The sequence below is a fragment of the Monomorium pharaonis genome, chromosome 4 (assembly GCF_013373865.1).
Source record: "Monomorium pharaonis isolate MP-MQ-018 chromosome 4, ASM1337386v2, whole genome shotgun sequence".
Classification (NCBI taxonomy): Eukaryota; Metazoa; Arthropoda; class Insecta; order Hymenoptera; family Formicidae; genus Monomorium; species Monomorium pharaonis.
The window spans coordinates 23,771,857-23,798,805 of NC_050470.1; the positions used below are offsets into that span (position 1 = coordinate 23,771,857).

Consider the following 26,949-nt stretch of genomic DNA (forward strand, 5'->3'; position numbering starts at 1 on the left):
TCTTAACGATTTATCATATGCAAGACCTCCGTTCAAAGAGCAACGCCAGGCGTAACGAACGCATTTGCAAAAAAAAAAAAAAAAAAATGTAAAACGCGCGCAAAAAGAATTATTAACATGTACCACGAATCCTCCCCCTCCCCTCCACATAGGTATCGCTGAAATACTTACGTACGAAGAGATCGGAGGTCGCTTTATTTTTCATTATATTTTCATCGCGGTTATATTACTGCCGGCGCTGCGTGTTACGCGCCGCAAACTATAACGCGACATACCATCGACCGCTTTGACATATTCCTCCCCATTCCGTTCCAACTTTTTCCGCTTATCGCGCTTTGCCGTTCGGGCCCGCGTTTTTAATACTCTAAAATCAGAAATTAATGGAATAATTTTAATTCGCCGCCCTAATGGGCTGTCCGTCCGGTTCTCTTTACCAGCGTCGAAAACTGCCGCACACTGCCGCACGATGCCGGCTGTGTAAGAGAAGTGGCACACACGCGTCGCGTCGCATCGCGTCGCCGTTAGCCGAGGGCGGAAAGATCGCGGGCGGGGGGGTGGTGGACGGATAGACGGCGATGGCTTTTTTCGATGGACAATAAAATTAATTTCGTTCGATTCCGATTAACTTCGTTTGTAATCACGCGAAAAATAAACACGCACGAGAGAAGATAATTCCGCCGTAGTCGGTTCCGCTGCCCATCTCACCCACCGCCCCGTCCCGTCCTTCGTCCTTCCCAGGGCGCGAGCAACCGCGTTCCCCTTTCCATTTGTCCAGTCGCCTGTCCATCCGTTCGTCCGTCCGTTATACGGTGGCAAACGTACGGTGACCGCGCTCTCTTTCCAACAGGCATACAAGCCGCGTCAAAAGTCGCTACAGATTCATCATTGATAAACTCGAAATTGATTTTTAGTTACTAACGAGCTACTTTTTTTTCCCCCTCAGTTTTTCAGACTCTTTAACTCGCTACCGCTTGAATGGTTCTTTAATCAGACTCTAGTTCCCGTTAACCTTTTCAACAAGCTAATTTCCGTGACATATCGGCGATGTATTAATGAAAAATTCGCACATCCAATTCGAGATCCTTTTTTTATCTGCTTTATATTTTTGAAGCTTACGTCACAGCAATTATGTTTCTTCTGGAAAGATGAATCAGGTATGCAATTGGGTTTTCCGAGTAAAAGCGCGTGATTCGTGATACACCCTGTATATTTCCTGCATCCGGACCGCGAGCGGACCGAAACGTACCGAATAAAAAGCGACGAGGAAGAGAGAAAGAGTGAGAATAGGTGGCCGGGGGTGAGTCAGAGGGAGAACGGAGTTGGAAAAAAAAAAGGAAAAGCAGACGCGGATGAACTATTAAAAGGCACGTTCGACCGGGCGCCATGGCCGGGGGTTTTCATTAAAATTCTTTCGATCTTTTAACATTTCCAATCGGTGTTTGTCGGAATATCGAGTTCTCGCGCGCCCTGGTAAAAATGTAAACGACCGCGTCTGCCGTAACGCGGGCTCGACAACGGCCGGGCTAATAAGCGTCTCTCGCACGGATGACATTTTCAAGTGTCACGATATCGAGATCGTCGGTAATCTGTTTCTGAAGTTTCGGAACTTTTTCCAGTAAGAGTTTCTTTCTAGCGCCGCACGCTTCGAAAAAAAAAATCACGCTTACTTATTTATAAAGAGAACAACTTCAATTTGTTCAAGGAGTCGTTTCTGTTTAAGTAACATAAGGTGTTTTTGCAAAAATTTTTACACAGCACACGGATTATATGAGCTAAATTTATTAAGTCGCAAATTATTAATAACTCACGGCGTGCTATAATTAATCATATTAACCGAGAAGGAGAACGCTGTTACCGCGAGTAGATGATCCGTAGCGTCAACGATGAGCAAATTATCATTTTCGATGGGTTACGCGAGCCAGTGAACGATGACCCGAAACAGTCATCGAGAAAGTGATGAACTCGAATTCCACCCTGATTACCAGCGCGCGCTCCATTAACTCGAATTTCGTGCGAACCAATCGACCGTACCAGTCATCGTTGTTGTAACCCTTTCAAATAGCAAGTCCTTCCTACAATTACCGATTTGCGTGCGCGTGCTTCTATTAGCGTAACGATTTAACGCAAAGCATATTTTACAATTTATCCACATTGCAGATATATTACGCTCACTATATAGCAAACATCGAAATGTACAAAATTGACAAAATCCAAGTGCCAAATATATTACGTGAAACGATATAAGCAACACAATTTCGCGCGTCCACTGCATTTTGTAACGTATCATGATTTCATTTGAATGCTTTACAGAATTTTACCGACCGCAAATCATCATTTCGCGTCTAACAAAAACGAATTTAAGAATTAGGAATGTAATTTAAAAACTTTTCAATCATTTAAGATTTATTTCGACTTTTCGTTACTCGAAAAAAAATCATAGTATGAACTATTTATAATCATAGTATGACAAAATTGTACAATGTGCGCGTACAATAATTTTCACTTCTGTCGCTCCTGTTTATTTAACAAAAGTTTAAATGTCTAATGTTTCCTGATTGTCTTTTAAATGCGTCACGCACTCAATCAATGATAATCGCCGGGTTTAAATCTCATAAACACGCAACTAATTAACTTCGACACGTGTTACTCCATTTAACCTAAATCGTTGGAGCGCCATGTATAAATCATTAAGCATTAAGCGCACTAATTACATCTGTTCCTAAGCAGCTACATTAACGAACCGTGCTGAACTGGTCTCTCACACCGCTTTGGGAAAACCGAACGAATTTAGTACGCGGCATTACTCTGGTAGCTCCTAATGATTCTTGAAACGGGTCAAAATAGGTCGAAACGTATCTAATATCGAGAACGTTTGCCTCGGAAGATCACGGCTTTTCTTAAATCCGGTTAAAATCGGTCAGCGGCGCGATCGATTATGGTGCTAAAATAAATCCGAGGTAAGAATATACGTGTACGGGCGCGAGGGGGGAAACATCGTGTAAAGTAGATTGAATTTTATCGCGGTGGCAAGCATCGCATTCTGAGACGCTGATGCGTACACGCATGCATTTATGCACATCGCGATGCATCGCGATGCGCACCGTGAGGAAGGGAGGGAGGGAGGGAAAGCGCGCAGGAGTTAAACGAGTCCGTTACCGCGCGCGGTTTTTTTATTTTATTTTTTTCTACGACAGCGTGTTTCGCGAGCTCGGTTGGAGCCGCTTCTTTCCGGAGCAACGCCGCCGCGCGCGGTGAATCATTATTTATTTTTGTGTTTCACGCTGTCAAGTGGCGGTGAGAGAAACGAACGAGGGAGCGACGGCACGGAAAGGGTGGGGAAAAAGGGCGCGAGAGAGCGGGCGAAAGTCGGAGGGAAGAGGATGCTTCGGCGAGCGCCGCGCGCTCGAGTAATTATTACGGATTTTCCGGATCTAATTCTCCGGACGGTAACACGACACAATTCACTCACGCAGATTGCGCACGAGAGGATGTAAATTCCTGTCAGTCGGACGGTCCATTTCATCTCCTCTTTTTCGCCGGAGCTCCTAACCGACACCGAGGTCGGAGCTGGACGATTATTCGGTTTTCCACTTTCTCCTCGCCTGTTCTTCGCCCCCCTTGTCCCCCTCCCCCTCCTCTTTTCCAACGTTCGTTTCGCGCCCTCGCCTCGTGCCTCCACCGACGCTTCGTGGCTTTTAACCATGATTTTACATATCTCGCGTGTATCTTCCGAAAAACGAAACGAAAGTCGAATTTGAACTGCGATTACAAATTTATCGGTATTGGCATTTGAATCGCAAGAGAGAAAAATTTGGATATCTCGACGATAACAAATATATTATGTATCTGCGGATCTAAAAAAAAAAAAAAAAAACGACACGTAAAAATTCCGAAACAAAAGTCTATCAAAAGTGTATTTCTGCAAACGTACATTAAGTGCACATCTCTATTAATATTGTCTATCTGACTGAAATCATTATGCAGGGTACAAAGTTAAACAAAATTTACACCATCGCGAACGTGGTCGTGGAAATTATTCACTCCCGATTTATGCGCTCTTACCCATCGGTTCTGAAATATTCACTTAAGAAAGTAGATCCATATTCAAGGCTGTCTATTTTTATCCGGTAGAGACGATCGGGCATCGACACACGAACGTATTTACACGAGGGATCGTTAGTAGTATGCCATAAGGCACTAATCGTCCACCGGAAAAAATGCCGTGATGTCAATCGATCGATTTTATCTCCCCTCATCGTGCGCAACCCCTTGAAATGCAATGCGTTAAAGCTACACACATGCCGACCATGTGGTACAGTCATACAAACACTCTCATTCCTATTTCGAAATTTTACCGCTTGACGGTAGACTAAATCAGGTAGTATTATACCTGTTCCCGGAAAGACACGACGGCGAGGGGCCCGTAATGCCGCGACTCGCGCGATTATTCGCGTGTTGCCTAATTAAACGCTCGCTACTCCGAATATCATGTACAACCGGCTAGATCTAGATATTGCTCAACGAGCATGCGTGCGTCAACGCATAAGCGTGAGGCGGGTTACGATTGTGTGCGGGCGGTCATTAAGGATGCCAAGGGCCACTAATCGTCATCAGAGACGTATTCACCGGCGCGGCGCCGTTACACAGAAATATAAAATTGCCTCCCCCACCGGTGCGCCGGTCAATAGACATAATGATTATTTTCTGCGGTATAATGAGCCCCAGCCGCCGCCGCCGCCGCCGCCGCTGCCGCCGCATCGCTGTGTCTACGCGGTGGAAAGATAATAAAAGATTCAGGTCAATAGCGGTGTAATGAGGTATCTGGAATCCATCAAGGATTCATACGCTGAACATACATAATAAAGACCGCACTGGTTAACGTGTAGGTACGTAGCGCGAAATGCAATTTGCGAGGAGAGAGTGTGTACGTACCTGTGCACGTACGTATGTGTGTGTGTGTGTGTATGGTCGCCGCACGCCGGCACGATCGCGAAATGCGTATCAGCGGCTTCACTTAGGATTGTCTGTTGCCAGCGAACCGTTATTTGTACATGAGGTAGAATGTATCTTTGTTACGTCTATGTATATTGCGGCGAGCTGGCTGGGATAAAACTCGAGTTATCATAAACAGTATGAGGAAAGGAACTATTTATTGTAACGGATAGTGTTCTCACAAAAGCTGGATAACATCAATGGCGATAATGTCAGCTAACGTAATTTACTCGCGCAACGCCGTGGCCGCAAATTGAATCGCTTGGACTAACCGCATCGAAATAAATGGCGAGGTCGCAATTTAATAAGGACCAGTCACCATCTTCCGGTGATTAATTCTTGCTAAAAAGTTTCAGCAACTTTACAGACTCCTTTCTCATGGATCTTAACTTCTCGGAGTCATTCTTGCCAACCGCCAGCCTGCCAACCTCCCTCCCTACCCCCCCCTCGTCCACTGGTGAAGTAAACTTTTAATCCTCTGCTCCCCGAAGAACTTTCTATCCTGTAAAACAGTCGGCAACGACACCGTTTCCATATTTGACTCATCGACACCCGATATCTTATAATTTCTAACTGCTTTATTATTTAGCACTCTTTTCTTATTTATATAGCTTTTTTTTTATAAACGGATCGATTGTTTTAATTTAGTCGGTTGCCTTAACCTCAAGAATTCTCATTCTTTACTACATATTCTATAATCTTTACTAAGCATCTTTAAGAGTATATTAAAGATAATTAAAAAGAATTGTTTAAAAATATATATAATAAAATGAAATATATTTGCTTCACCTTGGATATTTAATCGATTAGTGGACTTGAATACACTTCGGTAGGGAAGTTCTAATATATCTGCAAATCGTCCTCAAAGGAACGCCTCGTTAGCTTAGAGGGTGAACGCGAAAGTGGGCGTATATTGAACCAGTTGCCAACAACTTGGACAATTATAACGATAATTGCGACATATATTATGCTAATATCGCGCACCCATTTTGGTATCCGTTCCGTCTTTATTCGCGAAGTTTCGCGAAAGAAATACGATGGAACTTTCTAAACAACCACTCGGCATGCGACGATCGATTCCTTACCACACACACACACACACACACACACACACACGCGCGCGCGCGCGAGATATCACGTGGGTGTGAGGACCGCTGGTAATTAATAAACACCGTTCGAATATGCACGTTAGTGATGGATTTATCTAAACGGCCGCTTAGAGCTTCGACTAAACATTTACTCGGGGACCAATTATGACAACAATCATTCCACGTCGGCGCGTCTCTCCCGGACGATGCGATGGCATCGCAAATCGGCGATGACGAGCGAAAGAGCAAGGAGAAATTCAACAAGCGACGATACGCGCGCGATTTGTTTAACATTTAAACGCCATGCGCGGGGCGGCTTCAAATAAAAATGCATCGGATGAAAAACGAGGATCGTAAACCGGCTCGCAGGGCCTTCCGATATTTTTTTCGGCGAGATATACAAGTTATTACACGACGCTTGGCACAGCCCCGCTTGAAATCCCCGATGCCATTAAAATAGAAATGGGAAACCCAGCCCTCCCAATTCCAGCATAATATTGTGATTACGATATGCACAAACGTTTCTTTTTTTTTTTTTAATGTACATACATGCGCACATCCGCGCGAGAGAACGGCCAGACCGAGTGCCCCTTGCCCGGTCCACGTCCAATATCAGAATCGGCCCTTTGCGTTTCCCATACATTTATTCCTATATAAGTGACCTTGCTTGTGCATCATTATATTTTCGGTATCTAATATATATTTTACCCGCAAGACTGTACGTAGAGTATTTTTCATCCCGTACACTTGACGACGCCTCTAACGAGAGTATACGCGCGCGTATGCTGCAATACTCGGGGCGATATCTGGATTTTTAATTGTAATCTGTTATACGTATCTGTTATACGTTAGAATTAAATGGTAAAATATATCACGTCGATAACATATGTTGACGATCAACATGCGAGTTTAATAAAACGGATTAAGTAGCCGAGGGCACATATATTAATTCGTGACGCTACACCATTTGCTTGCACAAGTTCTGACATCTGTACGAACAAAAATAGCATTGTTGAACAATACATTATCGATTTACGCCAAGTTTTATATTGGACGCGAAAATATGTCTCGGAGTTGCGCGCAGCTGCATATTTGCTGCTGCTACAGGGTTGCGCTTCATGTGCTTGCCGCGTATTTATTCCTGCCCGCGCCGGTCTGTCGTTATTTCTCCAACGCCTAATGTATGTTTCAGCAACACGTATCTGTCTGCTCGTCGCTTTAAATTTTGTAGTGTATATCTCCTAAAATTTTTGCGTTCCTAACGGATGTAATCGTAAGTCATTTCTCCTAACGTTCACTTTTTCTTATTACTTACCTCCTCGCAGGTGATTTCGCTCAACTCGCAATCGCAGATCTTGTCAATAAATGAGTATCGCGAAAGTTGCGTATCGAGAATCAGCTGTGGGGAAAGAAAAAGAAAAAGAGACACAAAATACTTATATCGACGTCGATTTAATTTCGTTTTCACTCATGCGACTTGCACGAGAGATATATGTTTCGCTTTCTTTTTCTCTTCGCGACTTACAAAAATCCTCGGAATTCCAGAGAGCAGTGTGCGCGAAAAAGAAAGGGAGGGAGGGCAGGGGGGGAGAGAGAGAGAGAGAGAGAGAGAGACTGCTACACGGAATACAAAACAAAACTATCGCTTACGCGCGCAGCATCACCATAAATCCCAAGTGTATGGCTACGTAGGTCGTATTCGCGCGTGAGATAGTGCTCGGAGTGGAGAATGTATCAAAATCAGGCGCGAGGTTGCTTTATGGACGGGAACGCTCGTAAATACGCACTTCTGGTACTCCTGCTCGACTACGGAACGGCCGAGACTCCGGAGAAACTGCCTGGATACGTTAGGCGATAGAGAAAGGGCTACGAAATAGCTTCTACGGGATGCTAATAAAAGATAGAACTGGCTAGATAAACTCACGCGGGCGATACCGCTTCTCGCCTATCCTCGCCGATGCCATTGTTTCGAGCATCGTCATATTCTGACCAACCGACCCATGTTGACGGTGAGAAACAATTGATTATCGAAACATGAGAGAGCTGGAGCTGGAGAGTTGACTCCAAGTTCAATTTGAGTTTCTTATGCTCGAGTTATATTAATCGCGATTAAATAAAAATTTTCGGGACTAAAGAATTTTCTTGTTGAACATAAGGTTAAGGCGTGCGGCTTTATATTCCAAGTGAGAAAAACGAATCACGAAACGTAAATCAAAACTAATTAATGCAGTTCTGATGCAATTCAACCGGAATCATTGCGATCATATCGTAACTTTCAGTTGAGCGAGGCACAGCGGAAATAATTTCATTATACATTACGCAGGAAAAAAAGTATGTATGTCCTGTATCTGTCTTAAAATTGCCAGCGGCAAAAAACGAGCCTTGGGAATACATTTTTACATTAATATAAATTTTTATTATTTTTTTTAACTTGGCAAAAAAAATCGCTTTTATCGGAAAGTAATTACATATTGCATAATATATAAATGTATCTAAACCAGTAGCCCTTGTTTCTGTGTGTTCCGATGAAAAATTTGCGCTCCGTGTTTAAAAATTAATATGAAATTTTTTATTACTTTTTATCTCGGCAAAAAATCTCTTTTATTGCAATATAAAATAATTACGTATTTTATAAAAAAAATTTTATGTGAAAAGGGATATGCTACGATCCAATCCGAAAATGAAAAAATTGATCGTATATTAAATATTGTCCGGTCGGTTGGTGCGCTACACACGCGAGTTCGCCGCGCAAAGAGCGGATCCGTATCGATGGAAAACCCCCTTCTAATGCTAGTTTCAAAAAGTAATAATGTGCTAAAAAGCAGGTGTTGGACTTCACTTAGATAGAAAAACCGTCTTGACAATTCCAAGGCGTTAAACGGACACGCGAGATCGAGCGGAACACTTAAACGACGACGGTTAACAGATACGAACCTTCGACAAGCGTTTCGCACGCATCGCGAATGTAGTGCACGCGTTTACACGCACGCTCTCCGCAAAAGCGGAGTAGATTGACATTTTCAATCGCTCACGAACCGTTATTAAAACGTCATGTACACGGACGAGCGGCCGTCGCTTGACGGGAAAATTTGACTTACTGGATCTCGGCTGTCCCCCCGATAGCCCGGCCTGCCTTGCACGACTGTATTTTGCTTCAATCAATTACAAAATGTTGGCGGCCGGCTTAACGACAAATGCATCGCGAGATCCGAGATAGCGAGACTCGATAAGTCGTAGTTGACAAGAGACGGCAGTGATTATCAAGTTTGTGCGACGCTTCTTGCGCTTCTTGCGCTTCCTTCGGCGCAATACACGTGCACTAACAACCTGTAAAGCAAAGAGCTCGAGTGGATATTCATCATTTGCGTAAATTATTTTCATGCTGCTGCACAGCTGGTACGTCGCCAAATGGCGATTATTTACACATGTGTGATAGTTCGCAAATGCGGTCAGATAGAGAAAAATACGCATAAGGTATTTCCATTAAATTACTATAATTTAATTAAAATCATTAAAAACTTTACGCTTTTGTTTTACCTCACCGAACACGTTCGATGCTTTTGTTTTCTTCGCCGATAATTTTTTATCAAACGACATGCTAACGCCTATTGATTATCTACTATTTACCGATTTTTTCGCTTCTCCTTAATAAACTTGTATGTCTAACTCATACCGCGAAACGCTTCAATTAGCACATCGCGTCAGAGACGTGCATGTGCACCGCGAAGTCAACACAATCGATTTCCTTAGTGTGATATACTTAAAGAACGAGTCGAAACTTTTCATTCTCGGCAAGCGGACGGTCATATTGCGTACACCCAAGAGGACAATTATTCCCAAGATGCGTTCGCATCGAGGATACGTTAACGGTTCCCTGAAACGTTCTCCCGAACGATTCCCGCCCGATTTGAAGCGGTCTGCGGAATTCCCTTACGAGCCGTAGAAACAGTTATATCTTCCGCAGACGGGAAGAATGGATCGATGCGCCATGATCGAAGTAGCTTTCGCCGCATACGTGATATATATGATTTCGCATGAGCGTATGCATTTCACATTAATACTTATACACGGAAAGAATTTTCTCTTAAAAATTACCCTGAAAATCGTGGTAATTGTGGGACAACGTAAACCTTGAAGAATTTTACTATACTTTTGACCAAATTTACTAAAATTTTAATAAAACCTGGCAAAATTTTATAAATTTTACTATACTTCTAACAAAATTTACTAAAACTTTGCCTAGTTTTATTAAAATTTTAGTAAATTTTGTTAAAAAAATGGTAAAATTTTTCAAGGTTTACGTTGTCTCACAATTACCACGATTTTCAGGATAATTTTTAAGAGAAAATTCTCTCCGTGTAACCATGCACAATACCGTATCAAAAATTATTTTGAAAATTTAGAATTAAAAGAGATAACTAATTCATTAAATTGTAAAATTTATAAAGCAGAATAATAGTGTTTGCTAATTCTCGAAATTTTATATATAAATTTTATAATATTAATACGTTATTTATGCCATAAAATAAAAAAGGATAGCGTTTTAATATCAATAGTTAATATATAGATATACATTTTATATATTTTTTGTACGTATCATTAATACAATGCTTAATGCAATGTTTAGTTTTCGAAAAATAAGGAGGTGCTATTTTAGGAGATCTATGCCAGTATTAGTGGAGTTTCTCTAGTTTCTACGCACGATAATTAATCTCCAATACTGATATTAACAAAAAAATTTGAGTATCGCATTAATCGCATCGAGATTATTCGAAAATACATAATTTATTTTTAATTGAGTAATTCACGTTTTTTTTTTTAGTAAAACACCCGTAAGAAGTGAAGAGGAAAGAGGTCAACATTTCAGACGGATATCGTATGCTGTTCTTGCTGCAAGGAGAACGGCAGGATGCAGCAGGACACAAGCAGGACGCGTGAATGCAGGGAGCAAAGGTGTTAGTCCGCACGGAATTTCCTACGCTTGATGCCGGATACGAGGCTTAATTGCACCGCCACACAATGTAAATATGCCGCGTCAGTTAACCGTCTGTCCACGTACACGCACGCGTAACACGCACGCGCATGAACGAAACCGACCGCTCTGTCATCTACGATAATGCCCGTTGTGTCATCGCTCACCAGTGTGCTATCATTCGCAATGAATTCTTGCAAACGTGCCGCGCGTCTTCCTCACTTGCCGCTATATACAACTTTAAATTCAGTTTTTTGCTATTATGATTAATCAAAAATTCTTTTATTTTCTTATCACGTACGCGTATCATACGTTGCATTTTTAGAGTTATATGTTAGCAGCATAATATAGATCATTCAAAAATTTGTATTAATAAATACCATAAATTTTTCACAGTAAAGCCTAATGAATTCTTTAGGTAGTCGAAATGATCACTAGCTAGCTTCAATGTTGAAAGAGCGAGACTACACGTGACACGCTGAAATTTCTTTAGCCGGCGTTCGTATTATTTTAGTTTCGAACGTCTGTTACTCCCGTAGATCTAAGCTACCTGACCACGTATTTCTCTTTTCCTTTCCATGAGGCACCGATAGAGAAACGCAAACAGTATGCACGGTGACCTCGCCGTAGGAAGTTTCTAATCCCTGTGGCGGGCTAACGTTCAAATCTACCATGAGCTCGCCCAGCGGATAGTTACACCTCGGTCCAGAGATACAGGTAATGCCTGTTTACAGATATCGGGGCAAACATTAATACAGAGTAGTCTCGGCGCACACCGGAGGATTATATTATTCTTGGGCAGCCGAACGGTCACTAACTTCGCAATGAAATTCATCCTCCAGGCACGAAGATTGTTTCCATATTTGTTCTCCGTTACGTAACGAACACCTTGCAACAACCATAAATGGATCCAAACGCGATAACGAAGTTATTTTACAAATTAATTCCGTTATTTATTAATACATTAAATCTCGATCGAAATATTTACGAAAGCCAGGAGAAAAATTACTGCTCATCTCCTATTTGAATAATGCAACATTGTGCTTGCAGCTTTGAAATTAAATTTTTATAATTGTCAATTTATTACAATACAGACACTTTTGATAACTTTAGATGCATTTCCAATTCCATAATTTAAAAGCAACTTGATATTTGTCACTTTGTGTCATTATACAGACAGCGATATATTGGAGTTTACATAATTAATATAATTGTTTTATGTATTTTTCAAAGCTACGAAATTTGCGCGAAATAAACTAGTCCAGCGACTCCTCCTTTTTAGAAATGCTGATAAACAAAAAATTCACGGCGGACACTTTTGACGTCAACAAACTTATTTCTTATCATTTGCTTTCCATACTTCGTATGAGACTCGAAGGCCAGAGACGAAGGATCGACAGTGACAGTCGCCTCTGAAGAGCGACTGGATGGCACCGACGAGACGCACACTTGTGCAGTATCATCCCTTTCAACCCTGTACTTAGGGTGACCATCTCATTTATATAGTAAAACAGAGTCGCGCAATGGTGAAGCAGGGACGGGAGTTGAGTTTGTTTGTCGAGCAAACGTTTGCCGACGACACCGCCGGACACTGGTGCCTAGCTCGCTCTGGTCCTTGGTACAAGTCTGTCCGGACCACTGGAGGAGGGTGAAGGGCGGTGAAAGGGGTAGGGGATTTAATACCATCTCCCAGGATGAACAGTGGTGGTCAAATAACTTTGCCAAGTGATTCTCTGCGACGGTATTAATGTGTCTGGTCCTTTCGGATTTCTGCTCCATCGCGAAACGTCGATAATCTGTGGATGGTGTCTTTCCTAGGTTATCAAACGAGCTCATCGATTTTACAGCATAAATTGCTTTCGTCTCTTGTTACCACTCGCTCCGTTTGAATAATTTTTTATGTCTCAAAATATCTCGAATAAATTACTGCCATTTATAACTTGTAATTCCATATATTTCCTTCTTTCTTTTATTTTACATAAGAACAAAATGTACGATTTAAATTTTTAACTTTTTAAAAATTATAATAACTGTATTATTAATTACACAAGTATAAAATGTACATAATAAAACACTATTGGCATCGTTTTGTAAGATACGTCGGGCAAAGTTTGCACACGCGTGACGGCCGGCGAATTCAAGATTCCATTCGTCTTATTCCAAGATCTAAACATCAAGGTCGTAAATCCATCAATAAATCCCTGCGCCCTCCTCGCGGTGACCACATTTGCTTAGGGATAAGAAGCAAAGACAAGCATACGGGGGCGGAGGTGTAAGTCTGTAGGGCAGTGAGGAATGGCTCGGTCTAGCGGGCCTTTAGCCCCGGCTTAGCATGTACTGGAAACACCATCCCCTATCCTTCGTGTCGGGGCCAAGTTATACCCGCAAACAGTCGTACATTAGTGCCTGCAGGAGTCCTGCAGGATTTATAAGGGGCGCCCGCGGGCGCACGGGAGGCTATGCGGCCGTCTCCCGATGGTTAAAACTAGAAGAGACGAGGTGCGGGCAAGGGTATGGGAAAGCGAGAAGATCCGAGAGGAGGTCAATCCAGCAGAGAGGGCATATTACGAAAGCTTCACGAAATTCTAGATAGCGATGTTGACCCGTTGTTCGATTAATAATGAATTTACCAAATCTTTATGAAATTTGCCGATATTATTCTTCATCTAATCCAATCATGTTACGAGGCAGCAATCCGTTTTTCGCGAGCTTTCGCGAGCGTTGGAAATTCTATGTCTTATCGACAATTCAGGCGATACGAGAACTCATTTTGACATTAGAGAGTCAAAGTACAACGCTCGCTCGACTAAGCCGAAGTGTTTCCCCGTTTCCGCGCTTTAACGAGCAATTGGCACACGCCAGAAACGGACGAAACACCAGCGACGAGCTTAAACTCGCTTCTGGAGTCTCTAAGAGTTCCATTCGCTACGTGAGCACGTCGCCAGAGGGTTGGATCGGCTCCGCGAGCAAGTCGGGAGGGGAAGACCCGGTGAAGGGGTTCGGTCAGGGCCGGCCGGTAGAGAGAGAATGAGGCGGTGGGTGGTGTAGCCAGTGGTCAGCACACTTGGCCGACCCTACTTCGCTAACTAGTTTAATGATATATGTTGAGCTACAAGCGCCTTGATTAATCGTTAACTAATGTTGGACCTCGTAGTGCAGCAGTACCAGCACCATCGCCAAGCAGCACCGAGGTACGCCGGGATGGGTCGGGAAAGGGGTGGTGGCGCGGAAGACAGGAAGGGCGAAGGTTTCTACCGCAGCCTTACCCTCGTCGAATCCACTGCTCGTGAATTCGAGCGTGGCCAAACAGAAATCTAATCTCACTCAACGTATAATTTGATTTATGACTCGCGGCAGTAACGAAAAGAAAAAGAAAAAAAGGTCGCGAAGGATGACTGAGAAAAGAAGGAAAGAAGGAACGAAGGAAGAAATGAAAGAAGGAAGAAAGAAAGGAAGAAAGGAAGGAAGGAAGGAAGGAAGGAAGGAAGTAAGGAAGGAAGGAATAGCTAGTTCCAAGGCGTCGATGCAATTTGTTGAAGTGTCCATCGTTTTTTAGGAGAGGGGTTGGCGCGCGGGGAGCGTCCGTACGCAAATTTACGTCTCGCGAGATACGTCCGAAAACCCTCCTCAGCCTCCTCGAATTGAATTAACTCGGCGTCTTCCCCCGTCCATATTCCTGAGCTCTGCACGTGGAACATTGGTCATCCCTAATTCGCTTATGGCCCTCGATCAATTAAGTCGTCGGCCATTCGCGCAAATCCCAGTGACCCTCCCTCTCCTTTCCTCCATTCTATCCTGTACTTGCTCCAAGATAAAGCTCTCGCTACGTATTATAATTGAATACGTTTGTCATGAATATAAATCTGTGGATGTCATGTATCATTATATGTATTTTATCTCGGGAAACCAATGACTCGGATGATTAATTTGTCGTGATACAAAATTTATAAACAAAATATGGTTTTCAGCCATCATCTATGAAATATGGATTTCTTTCAAATTACAACCATTCCAACGTAATTCAGATTCAACTGAGTTTGCATATAGAAATTCCCGAAAGTTGTTAAGTATGTGAATGGTACAGTCCGATTGATACAAAAATCGCCGATCATAGTTCGAGTATATCAGACGAATGCGGTTAACGTATCACGTTACCGAAAATGTTTCACGTGGAGAAGTGCAACGGCAAGGCGAAGGGGAGAGAGGATGGCTCAGGGATGCAAGACACCGTGAAATTACCAACAGAGTCTCCCATCCCCAGAGGGGTTGGTGGGCGGCGGAACGGACTCTGTCCACTCCGCGCCCTAGGAACCACTGTCCAGGCGGGTATTTGTCTTGTCTCCTTGTTTATGAGATCCAACATTGTTATTTGGCACCGCACCGGGGAGTTCTCGGTGCCATGCGGCCGGTAGTTTCCGGCGAGTTTCCTACTTTAAAAGGCCGCGTCCCGGTGCGCGATTACGTTCTGACTTATCCGCGGTTCTTCCCGCCCCACGATCGTCTTTAATCAAGGTCCGCCTGGACATTCGCGAGATACGATTAAACTTTGCACCAACAACGTTACACGATGTATATAAAGTTCGGACTTTTCGGCTGGGTTATTTTTGGAAGTTTTACGTAACACAAGAAAGTAGTTTTCTGACTTAGGTTCCGACCTAATTAACCATTAATTGATTTTTAATGGATTCTTATATGTGTGTCTAAAGTTGATGCTTAACGTGTATCTAAGATTTTTTATTTATTTAATTAAATTGATTAACTTTTAACGACAGTTATACTTTACATCAATGACGGAAATAAGCACTGTTTTTAGTTCCCCGTTCGTGCTGAGGAATAATATTAGAGCGTGCTTAATCGTGACAATGCATTAACGTATTACACGTGAGTTATCATAAGCAGTGCGGTCTATTCGATCTAAAGTATTCTTAATAATGCTCGCATTGGCGCGGAATTTCTCCGGAGCACATTACTGTGTTAGGTCAGGCCGCATTTTCAATTAAATTATCCGCTACAATCGCGACACCTTATCGTAAGTGTAATATGTTCTCGATTGTGCGGCAAACATCGAACTGGTACGGACAATGGCGCCATATATGATTAAGCGAATTGCAATCATGGTTTCCGTTGTGTTTAACGTTAGTCGTCGCAAGATATTGTTTTAAATCAGTAGAAATAATGTTATCCACATTTTATCTACTTAAACTATGTCTTGGTTTAAAGATAAAAATACGTTTCACAAACTTGATCATTATTCCACATTACAAGTATAAAACAAAGCTGTGACTATCGATAACAGGCATAATAACCATAATATTATTGGATAAATATCGACGAGTAAATACTAAGTTCTAACGGAACTAAAATAATTGATCGACTGAAAGAGAGAGAGAGAGAGAGAGAGAGAGAGAGAGAGAGAGAGAGAGAGAGAGAGAGAGAGAGAGAGAGAGAGAGAGAGAGAGAAATAACAGCACTAAAGATAATAATTCTGTCGTGTAAGTAATTTACTTGTCATATTGAGAAAGATTATATGGATCGAGAGATTTCTCGCGATTAAAATAACAGTTAGATTCACTCACACGGAGCATCTAGATTTTACATCAAAGAACTGAATTCCTAATCAATGTTTCTATATAAATTCTTAAGAGACACGCCGCAATTAAATTAGTATTAGCCGAGCAGTTGACGTAACATATGTTTCAAGAGTGGATGATTAGGCACATGGGTCACTTCATGCTCGTCAAACGACCAAAAGAAACGTCCGTCCTATTTCATCGCAAGATGCGGCTCGTCCGATCGCTTGCGACACGAGCGAGCAAATGCGCGAGCAAATTAAATACGTTAAAGTCACATCATTCCTTTAATGGTGTACGCGATAAACGCGTCCGTTACAAAAACTTGTCAGCTACTATCTCGCAACGGATACGAATCTGTCGCGAGGGGGATAAACGAAGGAGGGAAGGGGAGGGGGAGGAAAGACACAGAGGATGCTGCGTCGAAATCATAGAATGGAGATTGAACGAATGACACCGTGAGCAAATTTCCGCGATCGGTAGAACGGCGAAAGCGAGCGTCACCCTCAAAGAGCGTCCGGCAATTAATTTTACAAGGGCGCAAAAGGAAGCAAAAAGTAAACAGCCCGGCGCGCATCCCGGGTCCATCGTCGCGACGATGGGTTTTATATCTCCGCTAGTTGTCAGGCCAACGAGTTCTGCCTCGTTGGCCACCGCGTATAATGTCCACCGTCAATATAAGCTGTCGGATGCTTTTTCCTAAATTGACAGATTTTCAATTTAATCAAGTTCCAATCTAATGGAAAAATGCCCGATCTATCGGTCGCGCGAGTAAGTGCGCGCGCACACACGAACACACACACACGTACACGCGCGCGCGCGCGTACGCGAGGGCGTCTGTGTGTGCGTATGTGCCGACGGGGATGACATACACATCGAGAGAATGTATGGCCGACGCGCGCGGAGGGGCCAGATTGAAATAATACTTTTATGTTTAATCGCAATCGAGGAGCCTGCCCGGCGACGACGCGGAACCACCCGCCGATCTCCGAGATTAATCTATTGATAAACATTCCATCACTCCGCGAATACCATGTGAGAGAAATAGACGAGCCATCGATAGAATATCTCGGCGTTTTATTCTTTTTACTTCTTCCACTTTTTTTTATTCTTCTCTTTTTGCCACCCATTTCCACGTTCGTCGTTGTGACCGCATTGCTTTACGGACGATCGCCCGTCAAACGTACGTTTTTATTAGCTAAATCTTTTGCGACCGGCAAGTGTAATAATGCGTCATAAAACTGCGGACTTTTCAACGAAAGTGCGGGTCTCCTCGTTCTTGGGTCGTCGGCCCGACCGTATATCCACGCTTTTATCCGCGCTGATCGCTGATTAAATCGTAATCGCGTCGCAACGACGATTTGCTCGCGCAAAAATATTATTTTTCACATTAGTAGAAAATCGTTGGGATTCTCGTTGCGTCGATACAGCTAAGCGAACAGATCATTATACCGCAGGTAAACAAAACCATAGCGCGACCCGATAACCAGATTTTTTTACGACCGATCAAAGTACGAGAGATCTCGGCGAGTCAAAAGCCGGCTGCTGCGCGAGATGACTGTTTCTCGCCGGATTCTAATCATCGGCCGGGTCTCGGCTCAACAATAATCATAATTGTGAAATCCGATCGAAATGCAATTGAGTCGCTGAAATGAGCCACCGAGGTAATGAGATCCGATCCGTCTGGGCGTTCACGACTCCCCTGAATCGTTTACCTTCAATCACTTTCTTGACAGATGCATTTACGGCCGGGACTGGTGGCCATCAAGCTGGAATGCGCCTTAAGGCTGGTTACGGCGTATCGATCCATCGGACGGTCAACGCGCCGGATTCAGCTACGTGAAATTTGCGTCTTCGGATTCGGGAGGGTCGCCGGATAGGGTCGCTGCTTCTGCGGCAAAGCCTGTAGATAGTTTAGCGGCTTCTATCGTGTGACCGGCGAAATCTTCGAGACCACGAGTGGAGGAATATTCGTGACGATGCATCCGTCGAACGTTTAACGGTTTCCGGTCCGCAGATGTGTCTGTGAGATACGCGAATATTTGCATATATATGCACATTACTGCGGTCTTCGCGGATGCAAAGGGTGCTCGATCCGGTGCTTCGAGTCTGCGCCCTCTTCTCTAACGTTGCGCAATACACACTCGTATTTTTCGCATTCATACTTTACATTTCCAAGATTGTTGAGTAGACCATTTGTCTCTGTCAGCAATTTAAACACCTTGCGAAAAATTAGCGGGACGAAAATGTACGCGCAGCTTTTTTTTACGACCCCTTTGGCTAATGTCTTCGTTCGATTATACAGACGACCTTGCGCATCTCACAAAATCTGTGCTCTTTATATCCTTATACTTATTAGCGTCGCCGAATGTCCATTATTCTCCCGAGAAAGAGAGATATTCCGCAATTAAGAGGAACGGCTAATGGCACTGAGGGGGTCGTTAAGAATACCGCGTTCAAAGGTCTAATAATTTATGATCGTCGAACAGAAGTTCGAGCTACTGTGGAACTCTACGCGAGTGAGCTGCCCGCGATGAAATCACGGATAAATTATTCCGCTGATATAACGCCCGCACGCATATCTCCGCGTATCAATCGATTCCCCCGTACTTTACGCGACAGACTTGTTTTCGATGATCCGGAGAGATTGACAACGCCTCTACGACAGTCGCGGAGGAATTTTTTTACGCGCGCGAAATCATTGGACGATGATCGATTGCGTTGGAAAACTCCTTTATCGTTTTTTTTTTTTCTAATTTTTTGGTCACCGCGCGTTTTGGAAGCGCGGACGACGTTATTATCCGCATCCTGCTGTTATGTTATACCGGTGAAATATTTCTTTTTACCGGGCGATGAAACATTCGCCTTCTTTTGCGCGTAAATTGCACACACACATACACACACACGCACGCACACACATTCTCTTCTCAGATGCGCGCCGAGCATTAAGTCCGTGCGTAGAGTCCGGTGTGGGTACCGTGTTTGCCAACGGGATAATAGTGTAATGGATGGACAGGGACAACGAGCTCTAAACGGATGAGACTGCCGTTTTCGAGACTCTAGCTGAGACGCGCTATCGTCATGTCTAGCGTCACGGTTGCTCTCCTCCGTCATTTAATTGGCGTCATTGTCGAATTCTTCGTAGAGTCTAATTCTTTACGTTTAAGAGTATCATGCGACTTGCGTTCTCCGGCAATTAAGATCGTGAAGTGTTGGATCAACACGACGTGATCTTAATTATATCATTATTAACGAAAGCGGTTTATACGTGATGCTAGGAATTTGCTAATGTGCTCTTACGACGGGCTTACCGATTACTCATTTCTGTACTCGCTACAATATATCTCTCTCTTCCTCTCTCTCTCTCTCGATGTGTACCTTATAAATTACATTTGCATGCCATTTTTTAAACTGACGAGAGACAACTCTGTAGAGAGTCGATAAGTGAGAGTTAATTGTCCCAAAAGGAAAGTAGACACGTTTGACGACCAGTAATCCCCGGATGCTTGTTTGCTAAAGTTTCCCTACCGGCTAGTCCGATGTGCAAGCATCGACAAAACTGGTCACCGTTCATTGAAGCGGGTATACGTATAAGCTACGTGCAAATATTTTCCGCTTTACGATCGCGCACAGCTGGAGAAGTCAGGATTTTCTCGTAATACTTTACCGTCTCGTTTTAACGACTTACAACTTACCGTTGCTCACAACTAATTTCACTACATAGAGAAATAATTAACGACCGATTTATCAATTCCACTAATGAGTTTTTGCTTAGCTTGTCCCCATCTCCCGATCGCGAGTCTTTCCTAATTTTTACGTGAATCTCATCTTCATATTTATAAGCAAGCTTTATATAGATATTGATAAATTCACATTGTTAGCAGTAATAATTATACAATATGCGATTTGCGTGTGATTAATATTGTCAAATTACTTTTAAAAGATTACCGATTGGCAGATTCGATCAAGAAGAGGAAGATGTCAATAAAAACTATTTTATTCTATAGTTGATAAATGTGAAAATTTATATATATATGACATCTAGGCTCCAATATATTGTACCAACATATATTAAATTTAATCTCGATTTAACTTATATTTCCTTTTGTAGTTTCAGAATTTTAAAAGCACACGAGCGTTAGAGAAATGCACGCATTAAAAAAAATATTTTGATACTTGATCTCATCGATTTATCTATAGTTCTTATGTACCAATTTTTGATAAACAAAAAACAAGTTGTCTGTTACATTAACAAGTAATCGTATGTTAAATGACGATCTTAGTTTGCCGTCATTTACGCATGAATTATGATTTTTTTATTTCTGTCAGTTTGCAATCTTAATTAACATTTCAACTAGAAATATACCAATCAGAATTTCGCAATGAGTTTACGACTTTCTTTTCGAATGATTACTCGGTGGATATGTTGTACTTTGATCGTGACAAGAATCTATATGTATATAAATTGTGCATTATGTAATTCCATAGAGTTAGATTCTATGACAGTTTTCATTCCCGTGATACTTAGTAAATGTTACGCAATCTTATAACGCGAATCAATATACAAAGTTGCTGTTTGTCTTAATGTCTGAATTATATCATAAGATCGAATTATATATCCTCGAATAAAATTTTGCTAAATATGTTTTAGAAAAATACACATGTATGAACAAACGAAATCGCGTACCGATGAGATCTCATTCAAGTATGCTTTGTTTTGTGTATTAATCTTAAACAGGTTCATTGACTAATTTAGGTTGAGATGCGTCGTGGCGGCTACTTAACCGCACAATTGATTGTCATTGACATACAAAACCGTTAGTAACGAACGTGACGACCGTCTCGATCGTCGCACGCTTCACCACTGCTGTATCTCGATCGTTTCAGCCGAAGCATGGATAGAGCAATCGCTTAGGATTGCTAACCGACAGAAATAGGCCGTCGGTATCTTACATAGTAATTAACGTTGCTACATCAAGCTACATCAAGCTAAAATATATACATTACGCCGAAATGCTTTTTCCAGGCACTGTGCGCTCGTTTTTGCAACAGTAATCCTTAGTGCTTGTCATGCAATGTGTGACGACGATTTCCGGCATCGCGGCAGGCGTAACCGCTCAGCGAGCAAAACACATCGAAAATGAACAATCGAAAGCGGTTAGCCGATTCCTAACATCAATAATCGACAAGAGGGATTTCTGCGCTTACCTCGCTCTTGAGATTCAATGGCACATCGCAGGGGCCGTCCAGGTCTGCCTCCGCTTTCACCTGATGAGACAGCATACTGTGGCTGTGCCGGGGCGGTACGGCGGTCGCCAGCATGTTGGAATGCTGCAGATGTTGAAGACGAGGCTGGAGATGGGGCTGGTGGTGATAAGGCGGTGACAATTGGGTGTTCAGAGTGCGAAGATCAGCTGGCGGGGAAGCGGGCGCAGCAGTACTGCTCTGTTCCTCCTCGGCCGAACCCTCCGCCATGTCAGCCTTGCATCCCGGGGACTCGTAATCTGCAAATCGACCAAAACTCTCGGAGGACCGTTCTAATAGCGGGCGCGCCGCCGCGCAGCCTCTGGTACGACGCAATCCCATTATAGCGCGAATATAATTCGCGCGTTTTGATTCAATAGCGCGAATCGCCCCCCGTCGTGCCTAACATAATAATCTCGCATTTTCCAATTGTTGCCGTTTGAGAAATCGGAAAAAAAATCGGAGACAGAGAAATCATGTATGTGATTTCCATTGCGGGCAAGTAAAAATAATTTCAATCCAATAATGTCTATTTGAACGAGTGCATTGACACCTAACTTAATGACTGGAAAAAACAGGGCAGCTATAATCTATGTGATACTTTTTTTTCAATAAAGGACAGACGAGGCAATTTGCCGTAAAGGGTGAGAAGCCCGGTTAAACGATCGATATCAATTTGAATTGCTTTTGGTTTTTCGAATGCCGGGGGAGCAGGCGACACGCGAGATGCTAATTAAACCGGCGCGTCGCGACGCGCGGTACCGCATCAGCCGTATCGAACGTGCAGCTGTTAAGAATGCAGACACTGGAAATTAGAAGGAGGCCCGTTCATCTTCCAACTTCAAAGCAAAAACATTTGGTTGGCGCATCGCATCGGATGGGAAAGAGAGAGAGAGAGAGAGAGAGAGAGAGAGAGAGAGAGAGAGACGCGCATTGCGACGTGAGAGGCGCCGAGGGAGGAGGTTCCAGAATAAAATCGCCGCGACTAACGTGCTCCCGCCCGCAGGCATCCCCTCCTCCCCTCCTCCCTCCGACCTCCCCGCATTTATCCGCCTAATTATTTTTATCTAAGCGTTCAGTTAGTAAGAATTCAAGGGCAATGAAATCACTACCGTCTGGACACGCCGTTCCCTCGTCGCCTTCTGCACCCTCCTTCCTCCGCCACCGCCACTACCATCACTACCATCGCCGCCGCCGCCGCCTGCCTCGTCGCGCCGCGGCGGCCGTCGTATACTTGGTGAACGCAACTAATAACATCTGCTTCTATTTTTGCGCTGGCCCGAGTCCAGCGCTTTACTTTTTAAAAGCTGCGCGCCTATGACGAACGGCTGGATGGATCATCGAGCGGAAGCCCGGACGTGGGGGGCCGAGAGTGAAACGAGCCGGTTATTCTGGACAAATTATTGTCAAAGGGCGAGAAAACACCTTCTGCCTGCGAGCTACTTTGTTCCTCATAAAAGGCGTTTTATAATGGCCACCGTAAAAATATTTGATGCTGTACTTTAAAACGGCGACGTGTTTATAATAAAAGCGTTAGGTTGTTGGGTACCAAATAGACCGCTCACAAGTGCAAACTCTGGTGTTAATGTCGCCTGTCCCCTATAAATACGGGTGGGTGTCCTGACGCGCCCGCGATGCGCTGCGGCGTCTGCTTAGTGACAACTGCAAATGCCCGAGAAAGATACAGAGTGGATGATTGAGCGAGAGAAAACGCGCGTCTTTTTCTGACGAAACCGCAGACTGCCGCCGATTGCTACGGCTTTGAACTTAAAGTGATTTATACCATACCACGCTCTCGCGAGTCGAGAAGTAAGAAAAATGAGCAAGATTTATCTCTGCGTCTACACTCGACATTGTCCACCTGTTTTCATATTATTTTACACGTACTGCTACACTTTCAATTTACCGAACAACCACAGTCATCTTCAACACCAACAAAATTCGTAATAATGCAAGTATCTTAAACAAAATCAATCGATTATTTCTAATCTATTTTTCTCTTAACAAATAAACGATAGAATACTTCTATTTCAAGATGGAAAAATTTTTTTTAGTATAATAAATATTCTGATTTCTAAAGAATATTTTTTCTCTTATACTGCAAAATATAATTCTCTTGGCCTTCTATAATAAAATTATAATAATGCATTAACTAGAATCTAGATCATATAACGTTTTAAATATATAAGATGAATAACTTACATGAGATGATTTTCTATTGTAAAATTATTCCTATACCTTTTATCTACTACATTATAATAATTAACAATGATTTTAATTTACTATATATATATATATCAATTAAAACGGCAAAATAAGTTAGCCTAATATGCAAGGACCGCAGCTAGGCGAAGAGATCGCATCGATCATCGCTACGAGGAATTAATTTACACAACGTGCAACGAGAGGAGCTTTGCCGCTAATTAAGCTGATTAATAAGCATTATTCGATTTTTGTGCCGTGGGAGCGACTGCCGATAAATGGGCTGAAGGTGAATTCTCATCGATGTTCGTCTCAAAGACAAAATTGTCATATTTTCCATCGCCAGACGTAATATATATCAAAGGGAAGTTAATATTACGCGAATGCATCGTAATTAATTAACAGAATCGAAGACTCACGAGCCTCATAATAAAATAAAATCTTACTTTGCGCGTATGTAAAAAAATTCCACAGAGTATATTTAATCTCTGCACATTTTTTTCGCCATTCCGTAAGAACACGCCACCAGAGAGCGGGACTATATGCAACCTATCTTTTTTCCGTTTGCAGTCATTAATTTCCGTCGGAATCATATTAATCGCTGTAGGGCTGCGCCCGTGAAATTACTAGACGCTTTAACCACCGGCTGTCCAAACCGAATTCGTCCGCAGCGATTATTATATCGCGTCCTGAGGTCTAATGCCGGGTATTCCGAAAGCTAGCCAATTAGTATCGTCGATTTGGATGCTTTAATGAGAGTGCGGTTTCATTAGCGTATCGCATCGCCCTCACGGTTCGTGATTTGTGAAATAGAAGAGGAATTCTTAAACGGACGAAGATATCGCGAGTGATTATATAGCGCGATCGTTCAAACGTCACCACGGCCGGCCGTTTGAAAATTGGTACCTTCGTCGTGCGACCTTGAAAAATGCGTTATTCACGATCGAGATCACATAAATCTTTCGAATAAGGGAAGAGAGGCTACCCGTAGGGTTCTTCTGCGAGTTATTCGACATACAAGTTAAATCGGGCAATTCTACGTACGGGGAATATTTATGTTCCATCCAGACTACTCCGCTTAAAATTTTCGATTTCTCCCATACGATCGAATTGTTGTGCTCTCGGGGACGACAAAATGAATCACCTTTCGCATCGCATTGCCAATCCTCTTTCGCAAGCCGCCGTGCCCGCCGCTCCGAACTTCTCCGGTGGTAATCACTCGCTGAATAAACGGTGAAAGTCCATGTAATAGGACGCGCGATTAATACGCCAAGGCGATTGATATGAGAATCACTCGAGGATCTCCGAAGGCAATTAAAACGGGCGCGTTACGCACGATGCTGTCATCCGATCAGATGCGATGCGCTCGTTCCTACCGTGTAAGGACGTTCTCAGGAGGATTGGCAGTCATCCATCCTCGGGGGGAGGAGGTTGCCCTCGGGCAATACCCATCTTTTCCTGATTTTGTCGTGCCCCGTGTCCCTTACGCGTTCCTTCCTCTCGCTTTTTCTCACGCCAGTCAGCCCGCGCCCTTCTTCCGCGTCCCCGCTCTTAGCCCGCGGCACGCATCGCCATTTCGCATTATAGTTCTATAGCCGACATCGTCAACGACGACGACGACGACGACGACGACAACGACGGCGACGTAGAAGCAGCGTCAGCGGCAGTGTGCAATTAAGGGGTTGATTGATGTTAATTCAAAGGGTAATTAAGAATGTTGCGCATAAAAATCCAGTAATTTATGGTCATTGGGGATAATTATATGTTGACCAGCTTGTAATTGCAAGCGCTTCGTGGTATAGCGCGCCGTGTACGCGTCCAGGGTTCGCGGGTAGCTACCTAGTGCGCGCGATGGGGATATATGAGTGTGTGTGTGTGTGTGTGTGTGTGTGTGTGTGTGTGTATGTGTATGTGCGAACCTCTCTGCGGAGTATGTGCGGGGGGGATATACGGTCTCAGATCGCGGCTTATTATAGGGGCCAGTAGATAAGGTGGGTTTAGAAACAACCGGGCGCCTCTGGCCAGCAGCTAGTTTCCTACGTAGCCGCCGACATTCTCCTCTTGGTACGACGCCGCTCCGGGCTACAGAGGTGTGTATAAACCACCTAAGCCGAGGCGGCCTATGACGAGGGGGGTGCGCGATTTACGAGGCCGATTCCCGACCGCCAGGACGGCGGTTTCAGAATTCTACGCCCGGCGTCCAATTCGCACGGCGCGACGCGACGCGACGCGACGCGACGCACAAATCGCGGATGCTGCGTGTCTGGGGTTGCGCTCCGCGCGCGTACGGCGTTCGAGTCGTCGCTATAAATAACCGGACGCGGATAATCACCATATGGCCGCACGCATGCAACGAACCACTGACCGTTTCTTCGTATCACCGACGACGCCTCTCTTTCGATTTCCTGGTAGGAGTCTATTCGAGAGCCTTTCGTTCGAATCGCGAACTGCGCATTGGCATTTCCAGTTTCGTCTCTTGAAACGATAACGCAGAGTTCGGAAATCCTTTAGATTGCACCTGTCTACTCAATCTCTCGGTAACTTCTCCATAGTTGTAATTTTGGAACGATCGATGAGAATTTTTTTTTAAAAGAGAGAGAGAGAGAGAGAGAGACAAGGTCCGAAAGAGAGTCTTCGGTTCATTTGTAAAACGGAGAGGGTGAACAACACGCTAGAAGAGCGTGTGGCGTGGACACAAAACCCTCCTACTTAAAACATTGCCAATAAAAAAGATCCCAGCGGGACCAGTTGGCAACCGCCCATCGCGACATTGTCCTTGCCGAGTCTTTTTTTTTTTCACGATCCCGTAATCGACCGGGCGCCCTTATGGCGAGTCATAATCGTGGCTTTGTGGCGTCTAACCGAGCATTAACGCTAAAGA

At 43.6% G+C, this 26,949-nt stretch overlaps 1 protein-coding gene across 4 annotated transcripts in view; it reads right to left on the minus strand.

Moving 5' to 3' along the window:
- The window catches only part of LOC105831151 (POU domain, class 6, transcription factor 1), a 112,990-nt gene that overhangs the window by 79,631 nt on the left and 6,410 nt on the right, over positions 1 to 26,949 (minus strand). For all 4 annotated transcript variants that reach the window (XM_012671098.3, XM_028189457.2, XM_012671096.3 and 1 more), the window contains exon 2: positions 21,831 to 22,126. In XM_012671098.3, the coding sequence (XP_012526552.1) occupies positions 21,831 to 22,097 (267 nt within the window). In that variant the 5' untranslated portion in view covers positions 22,098 to 22,126. The remainder of the gene's footprint in view (positions 1 to 21,830; positions 22,127 to 26,949) is intronic.